Below are 25,466 nucleotides of genomic sequence, written 5' to 3'. Positions count from 1 at the left end.
ATGCTTACGGTAATGAAAATTTCTTGTATGTATAAATTGTTAAGTGCAAATGACAGTGGAGCCTTTATTATGGAAAATTGGATATTTCACTCTTTAAGATCTGTTGAGATTTTAATATTCCCTCTAAAGTGTGTGATCTAAATGTAATAACCTAAACAGTTTAAACTATCCATAAATATTTTTGTAAATTTAGTCTCAGATGCTGCAAAGAATTCAGTTGTCCTGGTGAGCAAGTTATATAAACTCCCTAAAGGCTCAAGCTTGTCAGCTGTTTTGTTCATAACTCTTAGTGCCAAGTAAATCACAGAGGATTTATATAACTTAAGCCTTCAGTAAATACATGATTCAGTTGCCAAATCTTATGAGTAGTTTCCTTAATGACCCTTGATCTCTCTTTAAGTGCTACGGTTGCTGAGTAACCTTACACTGATAGGGGTGGGGAAAATATTGGGATAATCCCATTATAGATAGAAATGTCACAGGCTGGATTCTGCATGTTAGAACTCTTGGCAGCCGATGTTCAAGTAAGAGACTGTGTGTGGGCTGTTCAGACAATTGATCCTAAATAGGGTTTTATTTTAACTTTAAAATGCACTTGTCTAGAAATTTTTAAGTAATGCAATGACATTTGACATTCTATCTCTACTTAATTTTTTTTTCTTGTTGACTATGATTGTTATTGGTATAATTTATTATGCCTGTAACAATCCAAAGATAGGCTAGAAAATCAGATGACTCATTGTAAATGACTTATCTAGTGAATAAACTTTTCAATTTCTAACTCTGGTTGTGTTATCACAGAGATTGTGGAGGGGGCAAGGTCACTCTGCCTCCTGGTGTTGCAGTTAATCCTGTCTTCAAATTATAAAAGGTTTAATAGAGATTGTGAAATTATATCTCTGCTGAAGGCATGATTACTAACAGTTTAATCTACTCACCTCTTCACATTTTTTGTGTGTGAAATAAAAGTCTAGTAAAAGCAAGATGTGCGAAAAGAACCTCATCTCCTGTTGAGTTATCTTTCTAGGAATTTAGAGAGATGATAAAATTTCCTAAATCATGGCTATGAGTTACTTTCCTTGAGACATTGAGTAGTAGTCCCACTCATTTTATACAGAGTTCTCTTGGCCCATGTAACTAAAATTAAGCCAGGTATGTAAATTAAAAGTAGTAAGTACTCTAAACTCTAAAACATATCCCCTTAGTACATATACATTTATAAAAAACTATTTTATGCTATCTACCTTTTTGTTAAATGTATCTCTTGTCCCTCCTATGCTGCCATTCATTCTCTTATTTTTCAAAAGAATATTTACGCATCGAGATTGCAATTCTTCAAAACCCAGTTTAACTTGTCATCTTAATGACAGAGACTAATGATCAGCCATGATGATAGCACAGCTCAGCAGACCATTAAATATTCAGAGCTAAAGCACACAGTTACAATACTAAAATTTTTACTGTAACCAACATAATCAGTGGAGAAAAGACCACAGGCCCTCAAACAAGATGCACTCTTGAAACTAGGGTCAAGTTCAGGTAATATCACCCTTTAAAACTGATGTTGGCACCATGCATGGATGGAATTTGTTATTTACAGCCATCTCTTCTAGAAGTGACTCAGCTAGTGTAATTTTGAAATGACAGAAACTGAATATGACACCAGGAGCAAACCATACTAAGATATAATTAACTATCATGAAAGAAAAAATATATTAGAGGTATTTCGAAATGAACAAAAGATAATCTTGGATCTTTGAAAAATCAAGAGTTACAGAATAAGAATTTCAACAAAACCACAAAAATCTGTCTGTGCCAAGTTTTTTCAGGCAAGGTGTCATCCAGTTTAATACTTTGATAGTAATGTCTGGGCAACATCTGTTCCTGTGAAGATCTTCATGAGAGTTACTATAAGAAATGGATAAATTGCCATTTTGGTGATAGATTATTTTGGCTAATGAAAATCATCTCATTAACTTTTACTTCTTCCTATTCCCTCTTTTAAAAAATATGAGTAATGCATGTTGTTTTTAGGAAAATTAGAAAATAAAAATGAACAAAAAGAAAAAAATCATGAAGTCACGTCAAATTTATTTTCATTTTTTTACAAAATATGGCCATTCCTTACATATTATTTTGAACCTAATCCTTTTTTTTGTTAACAATATCATCAGGTAAAAATGTTTTAATTAGCTCTGGGTAAAGTAACAAAAAATGTCATTACTACTATTGGGGTCAATATTAATCCTTTCTTTTGTAGCATTTTTCTGTTAATGTGGAAAGAACAGCAGTAGTGATATTAAATGTAAAAATCAGAAAGTAACATGTAGTGAGTTTTTTGACTTGCAAACCTGAGAACCAAGTCCTATACTTATGCGGACTCACTGAATTTCCTATTTCATTAACTATTTTTGGTAAGCTAAGATGCCTTCATAATAAATCTGCCAGTTACAGAGCAGTGGTAGAAAAGTAGTGAATGTTCTTTGATTTTTTTTTTAAGATTTTATTTATTTACTTGACAGAGAGAGAGAGAGAGAGAGAGAGTGTGCATGAGCACAAACGGGGAGAGAGAGAGAGAGAGTGCATGAGCACAAACAGGGGGAGCAGCAGAGGGAACCTGCTTCTCAGGGAGAAGGCTCCCTACTTCTCCCTGCTTCAGCAGGGAGCCTGCCATGAAGCTTGATTCCAGGACCTGTTTGGTCCAAATACAGATGCTAACTGACTGAGCCACCCAGCCACTGTGATTTTTTCTTTCTTTCTTCTTCTTCTTCTTCTTTTTTTTTTTTTTTTTAGCAAATCATAGAAATTTTAAAAACCGAGTTAACACAGCATTTTGTCTTTTTTCTTCTTATTTTCAAAAATACTTCATCTTTGATTCTTCTTTCTTAGCTCTCACACTGTCTTACCTTGGTCAGTATCTGCTGCATCCTACTTCATAACAAAGCCATTTTTATTCTTTATTGCTCCTTACAAACACTTCATGTAAAGAGAACACTTTTCCAGAAAGACTTTGTCTTTCTTTTCTTGGTTTCCCTGATCCCAGTATTTGCCATCACATAAGATTCATAAGCTTTAGTCACAAATTTAAATTTCATGGAGTAATATTCTTGGGGGTACTTCAGATGTCTAAAGTGGTTATGTAGTGCTTAGGCAGAGGAAAACATGTCCCTATGTTTAGCAGCTGTCAACTGCCTTCATTTTTATCATTTTCCAGGTTGGTGGCCAATTGAAATTTTATTCCATGACCCGTTTCCTCTGTTCTTTTTTGCTTTCTGTAATACTCATTTGAAATGAATATTAAAGCAATGCCTCTGCTGAGTTTGAGCTAAGGTTACTGTAGTAAAAAATTAAATATAAAATTTTAGGTAAATAATTTAAACCATAGCTGACAGGAGATATGTGGCTTAGGACTTGTTATTTTTGTTAAAACACCACGTGTAAGATGTAAAGCTTTTATCCATCTATGATGTCTATGGTGCCCCTTTCTGCACAGCAGGATCCTCATTTAACGTCCCCTTTGGATAAATTTGGGGTTTTTTTTTTTTTTTTTTTGAGGAAAATGCATCCTTTCCCTGGCAAATAGGGCATATTGCTTAACTCTACCACTGATACGACCAAATACTTTCTGCTCTTACCTTCTTTTCCTCATTGCAGAGAATCTTCTAGATTAAAGAAATGAGTTCCAGATTCTTCAGGCATTCCATCTTTCTGTGTGAGTTTCTGTTCATTCCTTTCATAGCCAGAGGCAGTAAGCCCAATGGTTCAGAGCTTGAGTTTTTGAGTCAGAGGAATCCCGTGTTGAATCCTGTCTCTGTCTCCTATAGGTCTTTGGGTTTGAAGAAGTTACTGGACCTCTCTAAGCCCCAGTGTCTTTATCTAAGAAATTGATATGATTAGTACTAAGTGCAGAACATTGTTGTGCCTCTTCAGTAAAGTTCATGATTTAAAGAGTTGGCATAGTGCTCTGGGGGCTTCACACGTCAATTACCCTTATTTTACAAACTTCTGTGAGATTCTCTCTGGTGTTCTAGTTTAGGGAAGGAGCACGTTGGCTTTTGTGCTGCTCTAAGCTTCTTTTCCTCCTTTTGGAGCCTTTTAACATCCTACCTCTTCCATATATTTTCATATGCATTCTAAACTCAACATGCAGAAATAAAACACTTCAATGACTGCACATGTTTGTTCTTTCTGATGTTTTGAAAACCTGCTGTATAGTACACTGGCCGCATAATGTTTTACCCATCTTACTGCTTTCTGATAACAACAGTGAAGGTGATGGACTCTGTAAAGAGGAAGCCATTATATTTTTAGGATAAAGGCCGGTATTAAATAAAATTTACTTACATTTAAGCTTCACTCATTGAAGACTCAAAAGTCTTTGTGATTTTACTTCAGATGATATTACCAGAACATGGGCATGATATGTGTGTTTGTGTGTCTGTGAGTGTGTGTGTGTGTGTATGTGAGCTGCACTCCATGTTTATATGTATTTAAATCTAACATTTTTACTAAAGCTGCTACTGAAAATTGCTGCATAGGCCAGAGATTATCATCTCTGGGATCTCCTAGTAAGAGTAATTAGGAAAGGTGATTTAAATAAAAAAGTATTTTGGGATTTGTCTGTTAGAGGTTGTAAGATCTGTGGAGAACCTTATCATTGAATTACAACTGAGTAGGCTTTTAATAAATTAATTTGAACTAGAAATTATTTTTGCTACTCCCACATGTGAAACTATACCTAAAACTTATTAAATAACAAGGCAATTAAATATAATTTTCCTACAAGCAGCATTGATTGCTTTGTAGAGAGGGCCAATGAGCAGAACCTACAGGATCAAGATGCCTTTATAATACGGAAATACTGCAGCTTTTGTCCTCAGTGCTCACATCTTAATGAAGTGAGAATGTCCTTTTCAATTAGCATTTAGTCCTACCCCACAGAAGATGTCTTCCTCTTTTTTTTTTTTTAAGATTTTATTTATTTATTTATTTGACAGACAGAGATCACAAGCAGGCAGAGAGGCAGGCAGAGAGAGAGGAAGGGAAGCAGGCTCCCTGCTGAGCAGAGAGCCTGATGTGGGGCTCGATCCCAGGACCCTGAGATCATGACCTGAGCCGAAGGGGGAGGCTTAAACCTACTGGGCCACCCAGGTGCCCCACATCTCCTATATTTCTAAGGCACTTAATTTTCACTTTACATAGCAGGTAACTTTTTTCATAAATTTTGTAAGTTAAGAACTTTTTCCATTATTAATGAATACTATATGTTTGGGAAATCAAGGTCCCAAAGAATAGGTTATATCATTCAAGAAGTTAGCAGCTAAACCTAGTTTTGGTACATATATTTCTGGGGAACTAGCTTTTTGTATTAGTAAAAAAAAAAAATACATAATTAATTGCTACAATCAATTGTTTTACAAATTTAGAGAATTTTCTTAGGATCTGTGAGGGATCTGTGTGGGATATTAATGATAATTCAGACAGAAATATTATCCTTAGGACTTTTTAATGTAATAGAGGAAATAACATTTGCACACAAATAACCATAACACAAGATTTAAAAGGACAAGTGTCATAAATGAGAGGTAGTGTAAGGACTGTGGATTCTTAGGAGACAAAGAAGATTTCCAATGTGGAGGACAGGAGAAAACTTTGTGCAGAAGGAGGACTTTGATATGTCCCTCTAAGGAAGATCAGGACTGTTTGCTCTTTGGAAAATGGGGAAGTTGATATCAGGTGGCAAGAGCAGAATGAACAAAACTGAGGAAAGAGGAAAGCACAGGGTCCTTGTGGTGGGAATAGGAAATGGGAAACTTGCTTCCCTTGTGTAAATGATAACATTGGGACTTAGTGTTGGACTTATGGCTTTGGGTTATTTATTACCATATTATTTTATAAACACTGACACCTTGATCAAAAGAGGAGCATGAATATGGTAATCTGTTTTTAAAAGATTTTTATTTATTTATTTTTGAGAGAGAGTGACTGCATGTGCATGTGTTAATAGGAGGTAGGGTGTAGAGGGTGGGAGAGGGAGAGAATCTTTTTTTTATTAACATATAATGTATTATGTGTTTCAGGGGTATACAGGTCTGTGAATCATCAGTCTTATACAATTCACAGCACTCACCATAGCATATACCCTCCCCAATGTCCATCACCCATCCACCCCATCCCTCTCCCCTCTTCCAGCAACCTTCAGTTTGTTTCATGAGATTAAGAGTCTCTTATGGTTTGTCTCCCTCCTGATCTCATCTTGTTTCATTTTTCCCTCCCTTCCCCCACAAACCCCACCCTGCCTCTGAGATGTCTCATATCAGAGAGATCATATGATAATTGTCTTTCTCTGATTGACTTATCTTGCTTAGCCTAATACCCTCTAGTTCCACCCATGACATTGCAAATGGCCAGATTTAGTTTTTTTGATGGCTGCATAGTATTCTTCTCTCCCTGTGTGTGTGTGTGTGTGTATTATAATATACCACATCTTCTTTATCCCTTCATCTGTTGATGGACGTCTAGGCTCTTTCCATAGTTTGGCTATTGTGGACATTGCTGCTATAAACATTTGGGTGCATGTGCCCCTTCGGATCACTACATTTGTATCTTTAGGGTAAATACCAAGTAGTGTGATTGCTGAGTTGTAGGGTAGCTCTATTTTCAACTTTTTGAGGAACCTCCATACTGTTTTCCAAAGTGGCTGCACCAGCTTGCATTCCTACTAGCAGTGTAGGAGGGTGTCCCTTTCTCTGCATCCTTGCCAACACTGGTCGTTTCCTGACTGGTTATTTTAGCCATTCTGACTGGTGTGAGGTGGGATCTCATTGTTGTTTTGATTTGTATTTAGAGGGAGAGAATCTTAAGCAGATTCTGTGCTGAGCTGGAGCCCCATGTGGGGCTCGATTCCATGACTCCTGAGATCATGACCTGAGCTGAAACTAAGAGTCAGATGCCCCACAGACTGAGCCACCCAGGTGTCCCTGGTAGTCTCCTTTTACCCTGGTTTTGGTTTTTATGGTTTCACTTACACTTATGGTGGTCAACTATGGTCTGGAAGCAGATGTTCCTCCTTCTGGCTTATTGTCAGAAGGTCAATAATACCTAATGATATAGCATAGTGCCTGCATCATTCATCTCACTTCATCTCATCACATAGACATTTTATCGTCTCACATCATCACAAGAAAATGACGAGTACAGGATAATAAGATATTTTGAAGAGATAACATTCACCTTAATTTTACTACAGTATATTGTTATAATTATTCTATTTTATTATTGTTGTTTAACCTCTTATTGTGCCTAATTTATAGTTAAACTTTATCATAAATATATTTATATAGGAAAACTACAGTATTCTAGGCTTTGGTACTACCTACAGTTTCAGGCATCCCCTGGGGGACTTAGAAGTGTCCTCCGTGGATGAGGGTGGGGGACTACTCTAGATCCATGATTGAGAGAGATTTTTGATTTTTTTTTTTTTTTTTTTTTTGATGTTGAGCAATAAGGCCATGTGTGAAGGAAGAGCTGAATTAGTGTATTAGAACTGATGAGTGTACTCTAAACACTCTTCACTCATTTTCACATCCTGGCCTATATATTATAGGCATAGGAATTGACATAGGTATAGGTCCAGGGAATTGACAGAATAGTAATGGTTCTATATTTTGTGATTTTAGGGATTACTAGGAAATCTTGTTTTACAAGGTTTAACAAAGTCCTCCAGCTGCTAATATCTGATATTTTCTTATATACATTCCTTAAAGGTAAGTGATCAATGCTTGATGTTTTTCCTGTTAAAATATAAAAGCCTTTGGGCATAGTTCTAGAGCATCGTGCAGGGAAAAATATCTCCAAGGGGAAAGAACATTTCTGGAAGAATATCTAGGCAAACACTGATTTTTATTTTTTTTGACTGACTTCACAATTTTGCCTAACCTACTGTTTTGATTTATCTCAGAAATGTCAAATATACATAAATACATACATGTAAATAAAATATATAAATACAACACACTGAGTTCATTGGTGATTTCTATATTATTTTTACTTAATAAAAATGAAACAAAATGATCAATGTTTCATACCTAAAAGGTGTTTCCTAACACATGAAATCAGAAGCCAGACTCTTAGTGGGTAGTTGGATTTGGGAATTTTCTGTGGAGGAAGATCAGCTGTGCTTTCTTAATGAATACCTTGATTTCTGTTAATGAGCTACTCAGATGTATAAAAGAACAATTAAATGCACCCTCAGCTTTCTGCTCTATTATAATCTTGTATAAATAGTTCTTAATAAAGTCATTTTCTAAATTGATTTTATTTTATGTAATGCTAGTTTTTCACTTAGAAAGGAAAATACTTGAAGAACTAGCATATGGTTACCTTATGCCACTCTTCACTTGTTTCATGCTCTTTTCTGTGGTCTTTTCTCCTTATTTTCTGTGATTTCTTCTATATTTCTTCTTCCATAATCCATATAGGATTCAGTGCCTTCATACTACTCTCGGATATTTGAGCCTTCCTCATTTTCCTGCCTTACCTGGGCCTCCTTGGTTCCTCCAGCACCTTAACAAATCTAGACTTTTCTTGCCATCCTCTTTACCTTTTCCTTTTGTTCATAATATTACTTATTTGTCCATCTGTCCTCCCTCTGACCCTCCCTCCCTTTTCTGTTTCCTCCTCCTCTTCTTCTCCTTCTCTCCCTCCATACCTCTCTCTTTGTCTTTCTCTTTGCGGTACATAGAGGCTTGTATATCTTGTCAATATTCACAAAGGATTTTTTGTTTGTTTTGTTGACAGTTTCTACTGTTTGATTTTCTGCAGTTGTTTTTGGTTATATTCATTTTTACCAATGTCTCTATTAATTTCTTTCTTCTACTTTCTTTGAATTTAATAATTTTTGCTTTATATGTGTTAAAGTTGAATAATGATTTTAAATACTTATTTCACTTAATAAACTCATTTAAGAAAATAAATTTACTTCTGGATATTATGCCTGCATTCCACAGGTTTAATTTGTTGTGTTTCCATTTACTCCCTGTTCTAAATATCTTATAATTTCCATTTGATCTACTCTTTAACCAATTAGTTATTCAGGAGTACACTTTTAAAAACTATTTTTACTATTGATTTGTAACAATTGTATTATTCAGATTTTTAACATTTATTGGGATATTTCGTGTGATTTAGTATAAGGAAAAATTTTTTAAATGCTTTATATGTACTTGAAAAATGTCTATTTTTTATTTGTGGAGGATTCTAAAAATATATATTACATCAAGCATCTAATATTAAATATACATCCTTAGTTTTTTGTATGTACTTGATCTATGTTTCTAATAGTGGTATGTTAAAATATCCCTGTCCAATTGTTTTAACATTTTTTTCCTTGTAATTCTATTGATTGAAAGTTTGGAGCTATTTTGTTAGGTTTATATAAATTCATGATCATCCTAGCTTCTTGAAGCACTGTTTCCTTAACCATGACTTAGTGTACCTCTTCATTCCTATTAATAATTTTGACCTAATATCTGTTTTTGCTTGGTGGTACTAGTATGACAATGGCTTTTTTTTATTATTATTATTATTTGTGGGTAAATATTTTTTCATAAATTTCCAGTCTTTATGTGTTCTTTGGTTTTAAGTCAATCTTTTATAACCAACACTTTAGTTGAATTTTATTTGTATTACCTTATTCTGTAATCTTTTTCTGTTAAGAGATAGTTATAATCTGTATTTATGGCACTTACTAAGAATTTATATTTATTTTACCATCTTATTTTAGTTTTCCATTTAACTTCCATTTTTTCCTTTGGTTTTTCCTTCTTCTCTTGCCTTCTTTTGGCTTGATGGAGTTTTCAGTAATTATTATAAGATTCCTGTGGTAGTTTCAGAGCTATGCATTTGTATTGCCATTCTATTAGAAATTATCCTTGACATGTTAGTGGAAATATTTGTCTGTAATTTTTTCTTAAAACATTATTCAGTGTATTTATTCTCTTCCTTTTTTTAAAAAAAATTTTATTCATTTATTTGACAGACAGAGATCACAAGTAGGCAGAGAGGCAGGCAGAAAGAGAGGAGGAAGCAGGCTCCCTGCTGAGCAGAGAGCCTGATGCAATGCGATGCGGGGCTCCATCCCAGGACCGGATCATGACCTGAGCCAAAGGCAGAGGCTTTAACCTACTGAGCCACCCAGGCACCCCTCTTTATTCTCTTCTTAAGCAGGACAAAGGCCCTGAAATTTTAAGACTTTGAAAACTGTTCCCTTCTGAACTTCCCTACTCCCTTCTTGGTTATTTTATTTAAAATTTTAGTTCCACATAAAAAAAATCCATATTAACTACTCATAAGTTTTTGTAGGTAATAGTTATTTAAATTTATAAACAATATCAAATGCATTTTATTCATTGCTTTTGGGCTCACTTTCTTCTTCCTATAGTATGTCCATTAACCACTCATTTTTGGGGTGTGTGTGTGAAAATTTCTTAGACTTAGTATTTTTGAAAGTCCTTATTTTGTTCTCACTTTTATATGATAGTTTAGATTGATTCTGAATTTTATGTTTCTTGTTATTTTTCTTCCGATGTTCTAAGATACTGTCTTCTGTCAATTATCATTGCCGATGAGAAGTTTTGCCAAAGTTGTCATCCTTTTCTATATAGCCTATTTTTTCTCTGTGAGAATTTATGGGTTTTTTATTCATTTATTCATTATCCTTCAACTATTTATTGATTGACAGTGAGTGCTCTAGGCACTGGGTATTCATCAGTATACAAACTAGTAAAAAATCCTGCACTCATAGATCTTACAATATAACCAGTCAATATATTAGCTAAGGTAAAGCCAGCCACTGTAATAAATTAAACCCCTGATTATCACTGGCTTAATGCTTTGAGATTTTATTTTTTATTTTTCACACTGTCTCTTATGGATGTTCCTACTTAGGGATCTCCCAAGGTATAGGCTTCTTCTACTTTGTGACTCTGTCATCTTTAACAGTTAGTTCTGATGCTGTCCTGTGGTCACCAATGTTCTAGCAGCTAGGGAGGGAAAAGAGCATGGAGGATCATATGGGAGGTTTTTAAGGACTAGGCCTGGAGGTGGCACTCACCACTTTGGCCCATATTCTCATGGTTAGGATGCAGTCACTTGTTCACATTTAACTTCAAGGGTACCTGGTAAAAGTAGTTCAGCTGTGGGCTTAGGAAGAAGAGAAAACACATTTGGGAATCAGCTAGCAGTTTCTGCCATATTATAAGGAAAACACATAGTTTGCTAAATAGTATTAGTGCTAAGGAGGAAGTAAATCAAGGAGCGGGCTAGGGAGTGTTGTGGGAGGTGGGATCCCAATTGTATGTAGGTGGCTGGTGAAATCCTTACTCAGAGGGTACATTTGAGTATACACCTACAAGAAGTGAGGGAGTGGTACCATGTGGAGATCTGAGGGAGAATATTTCAGGCATAGCAAATAGCAAATGCAAATGTTTTGAGGTTGGGGGCAAGCCTGGCTTGGCTAGAGCAACCAGGAAAGCAGTGTAGCCCTGGGAGAGTGAACAAAGGGCTGGGGTAAAAATTAGATCAGTGACATAAGTGATACTGTAGGCCTGTATGAGCCATCAGTGGGTTTGAATGGATGGCATGATCTGACTTAGGTTTTAGTGGGATAGCTCTGGTCGCTAGGTTGAGAATAGATTGAAGGATAGGGGTAGGGAGCAGAATGAGACCAGTTAGAGGTTACTTTAATAATCTAGGTGAGAAATAGTGATGGTTTGGACTAGAGTGTAACAGTGAAGTTTGCATGAAGCTATCAGATTCTGAATATATTTTGGAGGGATTGCTGGCTTACGATTAGCTAATGGATAGGATGTGGGATGTACAAAAAAAAAACAGTCAGGGATGGTTGTTCAACTTTGATAACTGGAAGAGTGGAATGTCATTTACTGAGGTTGGGAAAATGATCAGAAGATAATTAGGAACTCAGTTTCAACATGTAAAATTTGAGATGATTTCATGACACTTACATGGGCATATGAAATAGCCAAGGAGAGAGGACCAGGCTGAAAATATGTATTTGTGAATCATAAACACAAAGATAGTACTTAAAGCCACAAGGCTGGATGAAATAACAAAGTAAATATATGTGGAGGAAAAGAAAAGAGATTCCAGTTCTAAGCCTTGGGACATTTTGCTATTTTGAGGTTAGTAAGATAAAGAGGAGCTAGCAAAAGACACTAAGGAGGAGGTAAGAGAAGGTCTAGGACAGTGGGGGGGTCCTAGGACCCAAATGCAGACAATATCTCAAGAATGAGTCAATGATAGGATGCCTCAGTGGCTCAGTTGGTTAAGTGTCTTCCTTTGGCTCAGGTCATGATCCCCGGGTCCTAGGATCAAGCCCTGCATCGGGTTTCCTGCTCAGCGGGAAGTCTGCTTCTCCCTCTGCCTTCCGATCCCCCTGCTTATACTCTCTCTCGCTGTCAAATAAATAAATAAAATCTTAAAAACAAACAAAACAAAACAAAACGAGTCAGTGACAAAATGTATAAAATGCAGTTAATAGGTGAACCAAGATAAGGACTAGGAATCGGCAATTAGATTTAACAGCATGAAGGTCATCAGTGACCTTGATAAAAGGAATGGCAGGTTAATAAAATAAAACCTTAATAAAAGGTTGTGTTTTTCAGGAGACAGACTCTGTCTGAGGTGGAGATAAGCAAGAGGTTTGTTAGGAAGTGCTTTTGGAATTGTCATCTTTGGAAGGGGAGGGAGGGAAACAGGAATTTGGGGAAATTGGTCTATCTTGATGCCTTCTAGTGAAGATTGCAACAAATCCCATGGGGAGGTCTAATGTTGCAATGGGGTGAGGTGTCTGGACCTGCACAAGCCTCTCGTTGACTTGTCATTGAAAGTGGGCTGTCCTGGAAAGGGGCCTGGTTTCGGACAAGGTGATACCTTAGCCAGTGCAATCTGAGGAAGGATCCTAATTGAGAGCTCTCTCCTGGAGCATTTCCAACAGCTGGGGAGTAAGTTCTTTGTGAGGCTCTGGCTGGCACATCGCAGAGTCCATTAAAAGCAGTTTAGATGAAGTAGGGAGGGCAAAGCCTGATGAGAGTGGGTTCAAAATAGAATGGGAAGACAGAAGTCAGAGACAATGAGCACAGATGAGTCTTTCCTCTTCATTCCTGATGCTTGCTAGGATGTGTCTAGATGTGGATTTATTTTTATTTTTCTTGCTTGGCATCCAGAGTGTAGTTTCAATCTCAAGATTCATGTTATTTTTCAATACTGGCACTTCAAACATTGCTTTATCTCCATTTCTTTCTTTCTTTCTTTCTTTCTTTCTTTCTTTCTTTCTTTCTTTCTTTCTTTTTCTTTTTTTTTTCCCCTGGAACTTCTTTTATACACATGTTGGGATCTTTCAATCTATGTTTTATATGTTTTGTTACTTCATCTTTTTATTTATATTTCTTTTTGTTATCTTCTGGGAAATTCCTCAATATTATCTTTTAAGTCACTGATTCCCTTATACTGTATCTAGTCTAGATTTTATTCTGCATGCTGACCTTATAAAATTTTTTCAAAGAATATATTTTATTCAAGGGATCTGATTTTTTTGTCTTTATTTCTGACAGCTTTGTTTCATATTTTCATAAATTTTTTAAAAAGAACATTATTTCCTTCTCTGTCTTTTGATAGAGTCTTTTTTTTTTTTAAAGATTTTATTTATTTATTTGAGAGAGAGAAATCATACACACGGGCACGGGGAAGGGCGAGGGAGAAGTAGACTCTCCGCTGAGCAGAGAGCCAGAATGGTCTCAATCCTAGGACCCTGAGATCATGCTCTGAGCCAAAGATAGATGCTTAACCAACTGCGCCACCCAGGTGCCCCTTTTGGTGGAGTCTTAACCTACTTATTTTAAATTCTTTTTCATATTCTTTTATCATTTTCCTTTCCTTTGGAGTGACTTACTATTCTAGTTGTTGATTTTATTGACTATCTTTCCTAGTGTTAGTTTTGGACATGTGTTCTCTAATTTTTAAGTTATTTTATAAAAATTTTCAAGGTTATGTGGAGGAGAAGTTTTCTTATATTTTTATATTTTATTTACTTCTATACCCACCACATTCTGATTCACAATATTGTCGCTGACACAGTGTTTCCCATTCCAGAACCATGTCTTATATTGGTTCCTTGGAACTTCTGCCCTTGTAATACTGATGATATTTCAAATCCTGTCTCTAAGCCAGTGGCTGGTTTGGCTAGGTCCTAGTAGTTTTACATGTGTATCTTCTGCCTCCCCAGTTATAGAGCTTTTGATAAGCCCATACTCCTAGCAATGGTTTGGAAGTTTTGTTTTCTGCCGCCTCTTATCTGGTGGCTTTTTTTTTTGGCAGAGCCTGGCCCTGATCCTGTACCTGACATGGGAATTGTGCAGAGATCTGGGTATCCCACTGCAGCTGAACTCCATGTAGCCTCTGCCTGCATCCAGGATTTAGGACAGCACCTTCAGTTTCCATCACATTACCACCGTGCATTTATTTTCTGTTTCTGGTTTCTGAAGATCCCTACTTTATTTTTGCCTGTCTCATACCTTAGGGAAAAGCCTTCAACCAAATATTGGTGGGAAAAGATAAGTGTCTTGGCATTTATTGTTCTATGTGTTACTCCTCTTAGAGATTTTTTTTCCCCTAGTGAGATATAAATGCTAGATATGGTACTGTATGTATCAGCGATATGGTAATTATAGATATTTTTTGTCTCTTTTGATGATTCTTCGTGTTTCTTTTTGTTGTTGTTGTTGTTTTACAAATGCATACTTTATTACATTTCCAGAGTCATAGTTTCCTTAAGAGAAAGTTTTTTTAATCGACAAGACCAAACATTAGAGAACTGGCAATGTTTTAAACAAGAGTCACAAACTATAATCATTTTCTTAGTTTGTTTAGTCCCATGTTACTAATTCTTGTTCAGTTTATTTATTTTTATTTTTTAAAAATATTTCATTTATTTATTTGATAGAGCGAGCACAAGCAGGGGGAGTGGCAGGCAGAGGGAGAGGGAGAAGCAGGCCTCCCACTGAGCAGGGAGCCTGATGTGGGTCTCCATCCCAAGACCCAGGGACCAACAATCCCAGCTGAAAGAAGACGCCTAACTGACTGGGTCACCCAGGTGCCCCCAGTTTATTTTTTTAAAAATATTTTATTATTCATTTGAGGTAGAGAACAGTGATGAGGGAGAGGCAGAGGGGGAGGAAGAAGCAGGTTTCCTGCTGAGCAAGGACCCATGAAGGACTCCATCCCAGGACCCTGGGATCATGACCTGAGCCAAAGGCAGACGCTCAACCAACTAAGCCAGCCAAGCACCCTGGACATATAACTTTTAATAATTACATGTTAAATGATGGATTCTTCATGTTTCTAAAGTTATCCCATATAATAGATAAAATATTATACCTCTATCCTTTATCTTCACTTCCTTTTTCTTTCTTTAAAAAAAAAATCCTTTGTAGAATCTGCATATATTTGTAGACTCAAGAGTAGAATTAGTTACTAAGCTTTTCCATGCATGCCATGGCCCTGAATTTCCTTCATTTCTGGTCTGATAATGTTGATCAATATGGCCTTGAAGACATGCTCCTTCTTTCTTACTGGACTCTCTATTTCTGTGCTAGTCCCACTCTCCACAAATTAACTCTTTGCCCTGTTTCTCAGAAAACTCATTCTGTCTCTTGGCTTTACATATTATCTGTGTCTTAAAGACTTTCAGATCTACATCTCTAACATGGAGAGGCAGAATTAGAAGTGACAGATATGGAAATGAGGGCTTCCATGGGCCAGGTTTAGGAGCTATGCTGAATGTTTTCATATATTTATTCATTCATTTGATCTTCTAGCAGCACTATGAAGCATAAGAATGGTTATTATCCATTATTTTACAGATAAAAGAGCTCAAGCTTATAGAATTAAGTAAGTAGCTAACCTCATTTATCTGGGATGGAGGTGGCTGTCAGGACTCAGGACCTTCATTTTTAAAACAGGAAAGTACTTGGCAAACTGGGATGAATTGGTCCGCTGAGGTCCAAGGTCAATGATTAGGAAGTGACAAAGCCCTTGGCTTTAATCCAGGCCTGCTCGAGCCTAAGATCTTTGCTCTTCACCACCATGTTATATTGCCTCCATTAGAACAAGGTAGGAAAAAAAGGGACTGATTCAAAGAGGAGGTAGAAAGTAAAGGCATGAAAGAATTCATCAAAGTATACTGTTTCCTGGAAGGAGTTTTGTTAGGGAAAATTGTGCTTTAGGAGGAGCCAGGAGTCCCGAATTCTGGTTCCAGTTCATTGACAAACCCAGTGTTAAGTTGTACATCCCCAGACTGCTGTGTCCTTTCCAATAAAATGATGGGCTAACAAGAAGGCAACTCCTAAGATTGTTTCCAGTTTTAAAATAAACTCCAAAACCATTTCATAGCCCATAAGTATTTTTACAAGGTAATCGAGAAAGAAGAAATCTGAAAGTAGATGCCAGGATTTACAGTATTTCAGGATTTTGCTCAAATTTCTGGGTAACATCTCGGATATCAACTAGTATTTCTGAGCACAGCCAATTTCCATTTAAAGAGTTTAACAGTTTTGGCTTTTAATTTATTTTATTTAATTTGTGGTAATTAACTTTATGGTGTTTTCATTGTTGTCTTTAACTGTTTATATAATGTCCCAAACATCTCAGCAGGAGCTGCTTTTTAAATCCGGTTTTCACTCTTTATTGTTATTTATAAAATGTTAATGTCTTCTATTTAAGGCATGTGTGATTAATAGCTGAGAGAATGTACTTTTATAATAGCACAGTTTTAATCTGTGAAAGTCATAAGAAAACAGAGTCACAACATGCCACAATTATTATTGAAGGCATAACTGCATTTATTGACATGTGAATCTTCCTAAGATATTTTGAAAGCATTTCTGATACAATAGAGTACTTAAGAAATAAGGCACTCTGACCTTTTTTTTATTGTTCCTGTACTCATGTATTGTATCTGATGTTTCCAACTCAAATTTCACCAAAATAAAATTTATAAGATGTAACTTCCAGTATTTTTAACATTTCATTCAAGAAAAGCCATACTTTCTATATTACCTCCTCCTCCACCCCTTTCTGTCATTTTCTTGAGGTTGAATTGAAAGACTGAATGGGAATTTGAGGCAAGAAAAATGTGGGATAGTGCAGGCTTTTCGGAAACCACTTTGCATGTGTGCGTGTGTGTTTGTGTGTATGATTACTGCACAATCTGGGCCAAAGCAATTAGCTCCTTTTCTCGTTTGGATAATTGGGATCTTTCTAACAAGGTAATAGGTGCATAAAATTAAACAATTCCATACATCACCCAATCCTCATCACAACAAGGGCACTCCTTAATCCCCATCCTATCTGGGAAACGTGGAAAAGTTGGTCCAACTTCTCTGAACCTCAGTTTCTTTAGGCAGTGAAATGAAATCCTAACTACTTCCCGCAGCTGCTGAAAGCAGTAAAAACGATAATGTATGAAGGCACTCCCCACCCCTTGCCTAAGAAACTGTTTCACACTATAGCCATCAATTCACAAATGCTACTTTTTTGAGAAAGCCTTTCCTAATGGCCAGCCCGTGGGACTTTGGCCAGCCTCCCCTACCATATTTGGTTGCAGCACCATGAAATTCCCCTGCGTAAATGCACATCATCATTTGTTTCTTTGTTGATCATTTATTAAGGTTAGTATGACCCACTAGATACCATAAACTCCATTAAAAAAATAAAGTCCATTAGCCACATTGCAAAAAATCATGACACATTACATGGAAAATTTAGTAGTAGTAAAATTTCTGAATTGATATTAATAACTTTGAAAACTAAGCAGATTATAATGATTGAGGACTTCTTGCAGGAATTCAAAGCAACTGGTTTTTATGAGGTTCTTATTGCTTGGCTAGCCATGTGCTTGGTGTTATGGAAGACACAAATGAAAGAAAAAAAAAAAACTAGTTCCTTTCCTAGTTGGGCTTAGACTAGTAGAGCTATTATTGGCTTTTAACAAAGCTCTATGCTTTATTTTTCTTTTGAGAAAGAGAGGAGAAATAAAGCTATCCTAATGATGAGAGGAGTGTTTTCAGAGTTTTAGTAGGTTATTTTGAAAAACTAATAATTGGGGCGCCTAGGTGGCTCAGTGGGTTAAGCCTCTGCCTTTGGCTCAAGTCATGATTTCAGGGTCCCGGGGTCCAGCCCTGCATCAGGCTCTCTGTTCAGCAGGTAGCCTGATTCTCCCTCTCTCTTTGCCTGCCTCTCTGCCTACTTGTGATTTCTCTCTCTGTCAAATAAATAAATAAAATCTTTAAGAAAAAAAAAACCCTAATATTAAAACTTAAAATTTGGGGCACCTGGGTGTCTCAGTCAGTTAAATGGCTGCCTTCAGCTTAGGTCGTGATTTCTTGGTCCTGGCATCAAGCCCTGCCTCAGGCTCCTTGGTCAGTGGGAGTGCTTCTCCCTCTCCCTCTATCCCCACACGCCATTTGCGTGCTCTCTCTTTTCTGAAATAAATAAATAAAATCTTAAAAAACCCTTAAAATGTATTGTTAAATAAATTTAAATTGATGTATAACATGTAATCAGAAACACGTGCAATTTCTAAGTGTACAGCTCAAGGAACATTCACAAAGTAAACCCGCCCATGTAACTACCATCTGATAAATAAACATTACCAGTACCCTAGAGGCTTTCTTTGTGCCCCATCAGACACTATACCCTTTCACCAAAGGTCACCATTATTCTGTTTTTCTGTTACCATTAATGTTTTGCCTGTTTTTCAACTTTATATTCATGGGAGCATACAGTATGTCCTCTTTTATGCTTTCTCTCAAGATTATGTGTGTGAGAATCAGTTATGTCTGTGTGTACAGCAGTTCATTCTCACTGCTGAGACACATTCAATTGTATGACTCTTGTGATTTATCTATTCTACTGTCTGTGGACAGTTGAGTTGCTTCCAGCTTTCACCTGTTACAGAGTAATGCTGCAGTGATCATTCTCTTTCGTGGCTTTCAGTACACAGTGTAAAGTGTTTCTGGTGGGCGTGGGAGGGCCGAGCCATACCTAGATACAGATTTAGGTTTTGAAGACACTGCCAAATAGTTTTCCAAAGATTATCAATTTACACTCCCCACAGGCAGTAAATGAATATTTCAGTAGCTCCATATCCTTGCCAACACTTAGGATTTTGTTAAAGCCATTCATTTGGGGGTGTGGCACTTGTGGTTTTACTTTGTATTTCCTTAATGACTGACGAGTTTTGAGCATCTTTTCTCATGCTGATTTCTTATTTGAAAATCCCCTTTGCTAAGTGTCTATTGCAATCATTTGCCTACTTTTATAATAGATTGTCTGGCTTTTTCTTTGATTTGTAAAAGTTATTTATTTTGTATGTGTTATTTTTGTGCTTATAATTTTGGAAAGTACCAGGACTAAATGTTGGTATTTCAGTTCCCTCTAGTAGTTGATCTCTTTACTGAGATACGCTCTATCTGACATCGCTGGCTTCCCTTTCCCCGCAAGTTACTCCGGTTAAGCACTATGGAATGATAGTCTTATCTTGCCAATGCCAGCCCATCTTCTGTTGGTAAGATTTGATTCTCAGTGGCCTTCAGTGTACATGTTCATGTATTGCCAGATCCTATTTTATATACCTGTCTATCAAAACCCGAAGGTGAGATCTCAGAAAGACTCTATAGCTTATTGAATATGGCTCAGAAGGACCAGTTGTACACATTGAGGTCAAATGGGAAAGAATGTGTATGTTTTAGCTAAAGAGTATTTTAAAGTATCATGTGTGAAGTCTTCCCAGTTTAGCATCTCCTTTCTCATGACTTCAGAATTAAGATGGAATTAATAGCTTTCTTTTGTGACTTAAAATTTTAACTATTTTATGTAAAACTAGGAATATTTGGGTTCTCTTCATTAGTGTTAGTGTCCATGCAAGCACACAAGGAAATAGAGCATAGCATCTGTTTTATGAGGTTGAAACTTATATCCAGAAGGCCCCTATGAAGTCATCTACTGGGTATTTCTGATCTGATAGTGTTGGGGTTGGAGTTGGTGCAGTGACAGCCATACTGGGAGAAGCTCAGAGACCTTCCTCATTCAGAACAGCAAGGCTTTCATCTGTTGTCCTCATTGACTTCTGAGGAAGAGTTCCTTTAAACATAGGTTGAAGCTCCTCTTTTAAAAATTGTGTGTCTATTTTAAGTCCTTAACTTATAGACAGGAGCTCAGAAAGGAGGTAGAATTCAGTGAGGTTAAGTGGTTTGGCCCAGATCACACACTTGGGCAATGGCAGAATCAGGACTGAAATCCAGCTTTGCTCTCTCCACAGTGCTCTGAGACTCTGATATTTGTGTCAGCTGGAACAATGTCCTAATGATTCAATTATGTCTTTTTCCTTCCCACTTCCTGGCTCTGAGAAGTGTATTCACCCAAGTTAATTAGAGAATCAGAGGGAGGTTTCTGTGCCGGGAAAGGAGTGTGTTTGTCACTGTTAACACACGTTCCCCAGGATCCCAACTTAGCTGATATTAATGATCATGCATTCATAAAGTATCTTCTTTCCGACTCATTTTATGGCCATCTGATTATTTGGTTCATAATTTTCTACTGTTGTAAGTTTTTTATTCTCCTATTGTCTGGTATACTTTTTTATCCATTATGGATGCCTAGTATTGGCTCTGTTACATTGGACCTAGTGAGGACTTGTTCCGTTCTGTACTTCTTTCTCTTTTCTCCTTCCTGTTGTTTGGTGCCAGGATATCTGGTGTCTGGTCAGAGGAACAAGGAGTCTCGACAGAGAGAAGTCAGGAAGCAAATCTGGGAAATGACCTAAAGGTCCTTGTTGACTTGAAAGAGAAAAAATGGAGGAGGGTTCACACTTATGAGAAGACAAGTGACAGGACAAAATATGAGAGGGCAACCGTCATGGCCAAGGGTTGAGAAGTACACTGGGAGGCTTGTAACCAGGGACATGATGGAAAGAGGTCAGGCCTAGGACACTTTCTTGGATATTCTGCTCCCAAGTTCCAGAGAACAGAGAAAAGTGGAGAGAGACAGGGTGGAGACGGGAACTCTTAACCATGCAGTTTTTGAAATTTGGAGCCAGTTAGAATTATATACATTACAAAAGCAACGTAAAAATAGATTTTAGGAAGTAATGGGGCCTTTGAGGTCTTCTTACCCAATAGTTTTATTTTGCAAATGAAGAAAGTAAAGGCTAAGAAAAGTCAAAGCAAGTCCCTTGGCTCAGTTCCTGATGGAGCTGTGGGATATTAGTCCTATATCTTTCATCCATATTTACTCAGTTGCAAGAGAGAGAAAAGCCCAAAGCAAAGAGCTAGGTTTTATTCTAAATACATTTGGAAGTCATGGAAAGGAAATGATACATTCTGATATACATTTAAGAAGACAACTCCTGCTGTGTGGAGAAGGAATTGGAATAGGATAAGAGTGGGAATTAAGATAGCAGTTAGGAGGCTGTTTCAGCATTCCAAGAACAAAATGACTGTGGCTGGGAGAGGGAAGTTGAGGAGAAGGAGATATATTTTGAAGTTAAAATTTAGAAGACTTGATGGATTGGATGTGATAAGTAAAATGTAGAAGGAGTCAACCTTTTATGACTTGGGCAACTGGATGGATATAGGTGCAATTTCTAACATGGAGAAATGAGAAGGGAGTAACGTGTGATTGAAGGTCAGGTTGCTCTTATGCACCCTCTATCAACTGTTGAAACTGCCTGTTTAGATCCTTGGATCATGACATGTTTCCTCAAGTCCTGCTGAATGCCATAGGGCAGTTTTTTTTTTTTTTTTCACCAGGATCCTTAATTATGCAGGGTACCATGACAAAGTCTTTTTTTTTTTTTTAAAGATTTTATTTATTTATTTGACAGAGAGAAATCACAAGTAGGCAGAGAGGCAGGCAGAGAGAGAGGAGGAAGCAGGCTCCCTGCCGAGCAGAAAGCCCGATGCGGGGCTTGAACCCAGGACCTGGGATCATGACCTGAGCCGAAGGCAGTGGCTTAACCCACTGAGCCACCCAGGCGCCCCACCATGACAAAGTCTTATCAGTCATCTGCTTTGGAAGGACAAGCTAAGGAGATAAAGAAGGGAAATATTGTTTCCACTTTTGTTTGCTTTTTATCCACATGGGAATAGAATTAGAAACCCTTAGCCTTTCTATAACCCAATAGGAGAGACTTGAGTTGCACTTACTGGAGGAGAAGGGGAGGAAGGATATTTTCACAGATATGTCTGAAAAGACCTGAGAAGGTAGGCCATCCCTGTCCATCATGCTGTTGCCATAATTACTCATTCCACAAACAAGTTTTGAAATCCTTCTTAATGCCAGGTCCTCTTAAAGTTACTGGGATTACAGCAGGGAAGAAAACAAAGTCCTTTCTTATGGAAGTCACATTCTAGAACACTACTTATGTCAGTGCCTGCTTCAAAATATTTCAGTGGTTTGTTGCCCATTTCAGCAGCGTAAAGTCCAACCCTGTGCTTAAATCAGAGCCACTGCTTGCTGTCCCCCAAACCATGTACGTTCTGTTCTCACCTTGCATTTGCTTCTCTTTTCCTCTTAAATCAGCAGGACTGATACTCAGTACCACACAGGTATGCTGGCCAGCATCCAGTTCTAACTAGTTGATGCCTATACTGAACCAGTTAACCAAAATGGCACTGTTATCCCTACACCTAACCTTCCATTTCACTCATTCTCCCTTAACACTTTTCTTTGGTCACTTTCTCAGCCTCCAAGGATCCCATCTTCATTTGAACTCATGGCACTCATGGGTTTATACACTTACTTACAAAACTCATGAACTTTTTTCCCCCTAATTTAAATGATCTCTACACCCAGTATGAGGCTCAAACTCATGATCCCAAGGTCAAGAGTTGGATGCTCTACCAACTGAGCCAGCCCTAGCTTACAGACTTTTTGATGACATCTGGTATATAGTTGTTTGCCTTTTATTTAAAATTTTGACTTACGTGTTTGTCTTTTCTTCCAAAATAGATGGTATACCCCTTGTACAACCCAGATACTAGATTTGTATTTATTAATTGACGGACATATTAGGAGGGACTCAGCATTTCCTAACTGTCTGCCGGGGATGTAAAGCGGTGAGGGGCTTCTTCCACCCCCAGCTTCTATCTCAGCATCCCCTATCACCTTGGGTTTGCGGGAGCATCACCATGCCAGCACCCCTTAGGATGCTTGGCTAGGTTTGTGCATTAAAAGGGCTGTGTGATGTCTTGCTTGCCAGCCAATTTAATGCAGGCTGACACTCCTGGCAACCTGAATTAAGGTGGAGGAGCCAAATACCCCAGAGAAGAGTCCATTTCTATGGCGATCAGAACAAGAAAATGACAGAGCAGAAAACACCTTTATTTTCTTCCTATATTTAAATGAAAAGAAGACAGTAATTAAGCCAGCCCAGAAGAGGAGTTCTGATTGTTAATTGCTAAGGGAGGTGCAGTATTTTAATTTGTCCCAGTTAGTTTGTAGAACCAGGCAGATGAGGTATGTGGTCTGTGCTCTTGTTATGGTATAATGCTGACAGTTTGAGAATTAACTGTTTTTGGATGTTCCAGATTTGTTATTTTAAAACTATAGTTCTAATATGTTCCCCCCTCTGGGTAGATGCTGAGGAAAAGTGTCAGAGCCTTTTATCTAAGAATATGTGGCTGTAGAGTCATGACTTCCATAGACCCGATGGTTTATGGATTTGTTTTTAAAGATTTTATTTATTTTTTGAGAGAGAGAACACGAGGTGGGGAGGTCAGAGGGAGAAACAGGCTCCCTGCTGTGTGGGGAGCCTGATGTGGGGCTTGATCCCAGGACTCTGGGATCATGACCTGAACCGAAAGCAGATGCTTAATGACTGAGCTACCCAGGTACTCCATGGCTTGTGAATTTACTCATAATCTCCAAAATTATTTAACACAGCTTTCACCTTTTATCTAGAGTTTTAGAACAAGAGGCTCCATGGGACTCTGTAAAACATTTCATATTGCTATTTCTAATTATAAAGCAATGTGAGCACACAGTAGTACTCAGTTACTGGTGTAACTGATTCCTTGTCTGTAGGGGCAACATTTGATGCATTTTGGATTATCCTTTGGAAGTAATGATAATTTCAAATGTAGGAGGAAGGGCTCAGCTCAAAAAACACATGGATCAGCTCTTTATTGAGCACTGCCAGAATGGGATGCACTGAACTGGAAACCATGAAGATCAAGGCAAAAGGCAGGGGTTTGCTCTTCCAGCTAACCATCTGGGAAACTTACAAAATGCAGATGCCTAGGTCCCACTCTAAACTGGTATCTTTTTAATCACCGCCCACACAGGCAATTCTAATAGACCTCCAGGGTTGAGGAGTTGAGGAGCCCTGGAATGAAGTATAGTTTGGTTTTCAAGGCTTTGGAGTTTAGTTGGGAACATAGGACTTCTATTTATATCTATCACTCTGGTTTTTTTTTTGTTTGTTTGTTTGTTTGTTTTTTTTTTGGTTGTTGTTGTTGTTGTTTTTGGTTCCTTACACAGAAGTATATAAGTTTCAAGTGAGAGACATGGACAACATGACTACTGTGTTTACAAGAACATATCCCTAGAGGCTGGGGTGATCATGAAGGAGGTAGGATTTGAACCTATGCTGTAAGGATGGGTAGGACATAGATTTTAAAAAAATGTGTGAGAACAGGGCATTCTGGGTAGAAGACTAACTTCAACCTAAGCTCAAGTGCATAAGCCCAAGGAAAGGATGTGTAAGGTATATGCCAGGTATTAATTGAATATTATATGGAAAATAGTGAGAAATCAGAGGGGCCTGCATAGGCCCTGGGTCTAAAGACAGGGATTGGAGTTCTGTCTGTGCCACAAAATAGCAGCTTATGTTGACAAGCTGTTTCATATCTCTAAGCTACAGTTTCCACATCTGTCAAAAGTCAGACAATAGTTCCTGTCAGGTTGTTCTGAACCAGTAAGGTAATATGTATACAAACAACTTGGTAAACCACAGAGCCCCACCCAATGCTAGCTGTTATTATCACTATCTTTTGGAGGGGAAGGCATGGAAGATTTTCAGCAGAGGAGTGATATATAACAAGTGTTAATAATTCATCTAATTTTTTTTTTATGAGTGGGTGAAAGAAATAGCTAAAAATATGTATTTATTATCAACATTATTTACTGTAATTGTGTTTAGGGACTTGGAGCCCAGCTTTCAAAAGGAAGGTCACCCTAATTGCCCATCATGGTTGCTACAGAGGCTATGCCTGATGAAGCAGAATGTGAGTACCACACTTCTGAAACAACTCAGTACACAGTGCAGGGCTCTAACAGCTTTGAGGAAACTTGGTTAGTTATTAATCCTTGGAACACTAAAGTTATTGGTG

The 25,466-nt window shown here is 37.5% G+C and overlaps 1 protein-coding gene across 4 annotated transcripts in view; it reads left to right on the top strand.

Moving 5' to 3' along the window:
* IQCM (IQ motif containing M) overlaps window positions 1–25,466 on the top strand; it is a 486,594-nt gene that overhangs the window by 64,766 nt on the left and 396,362 nt on the right. For 3 of the 4 annotated variants that reach the window (XM_047717609.1, XM_047717608.1, XM_047717606.1), the window contains one exon: window positions 25,277–25,361. In XM_047717609.1, the coding sequence (XP_047573565.1) occupies window positions 25,325–25,361 (37 nt within the window). In that variant the 5' untranslated portion in view covers window positions 25,277–25,324. Of the gene's footprint in view, window positions 1–14,394; window positions 14,621–25,276; window positions 25,362–25,466 lie in introns of all 4 variants that reach the window. The other variant, XM_047717607.1, reaches the window with a different exon arrangement.

Source organism: Lutra lutra, chromosome 2 (assembly GCF_902655055.1).
Source record: "Lutra lutra chromosome 2, mLutLut1.2, whole genome shotgun sequence".
Taxonomy (NCBI): Eukaryota; Metazoa; Chordata; class Mammalia; order Carnivora; family Mustelidae; genus Lutra; species Lutra lutra.
The sequence above is the reverse complement of the archived record's forward strand: the minus strand, read 5'-3'. Positions and strand labels throughout refer to the sequence as shown.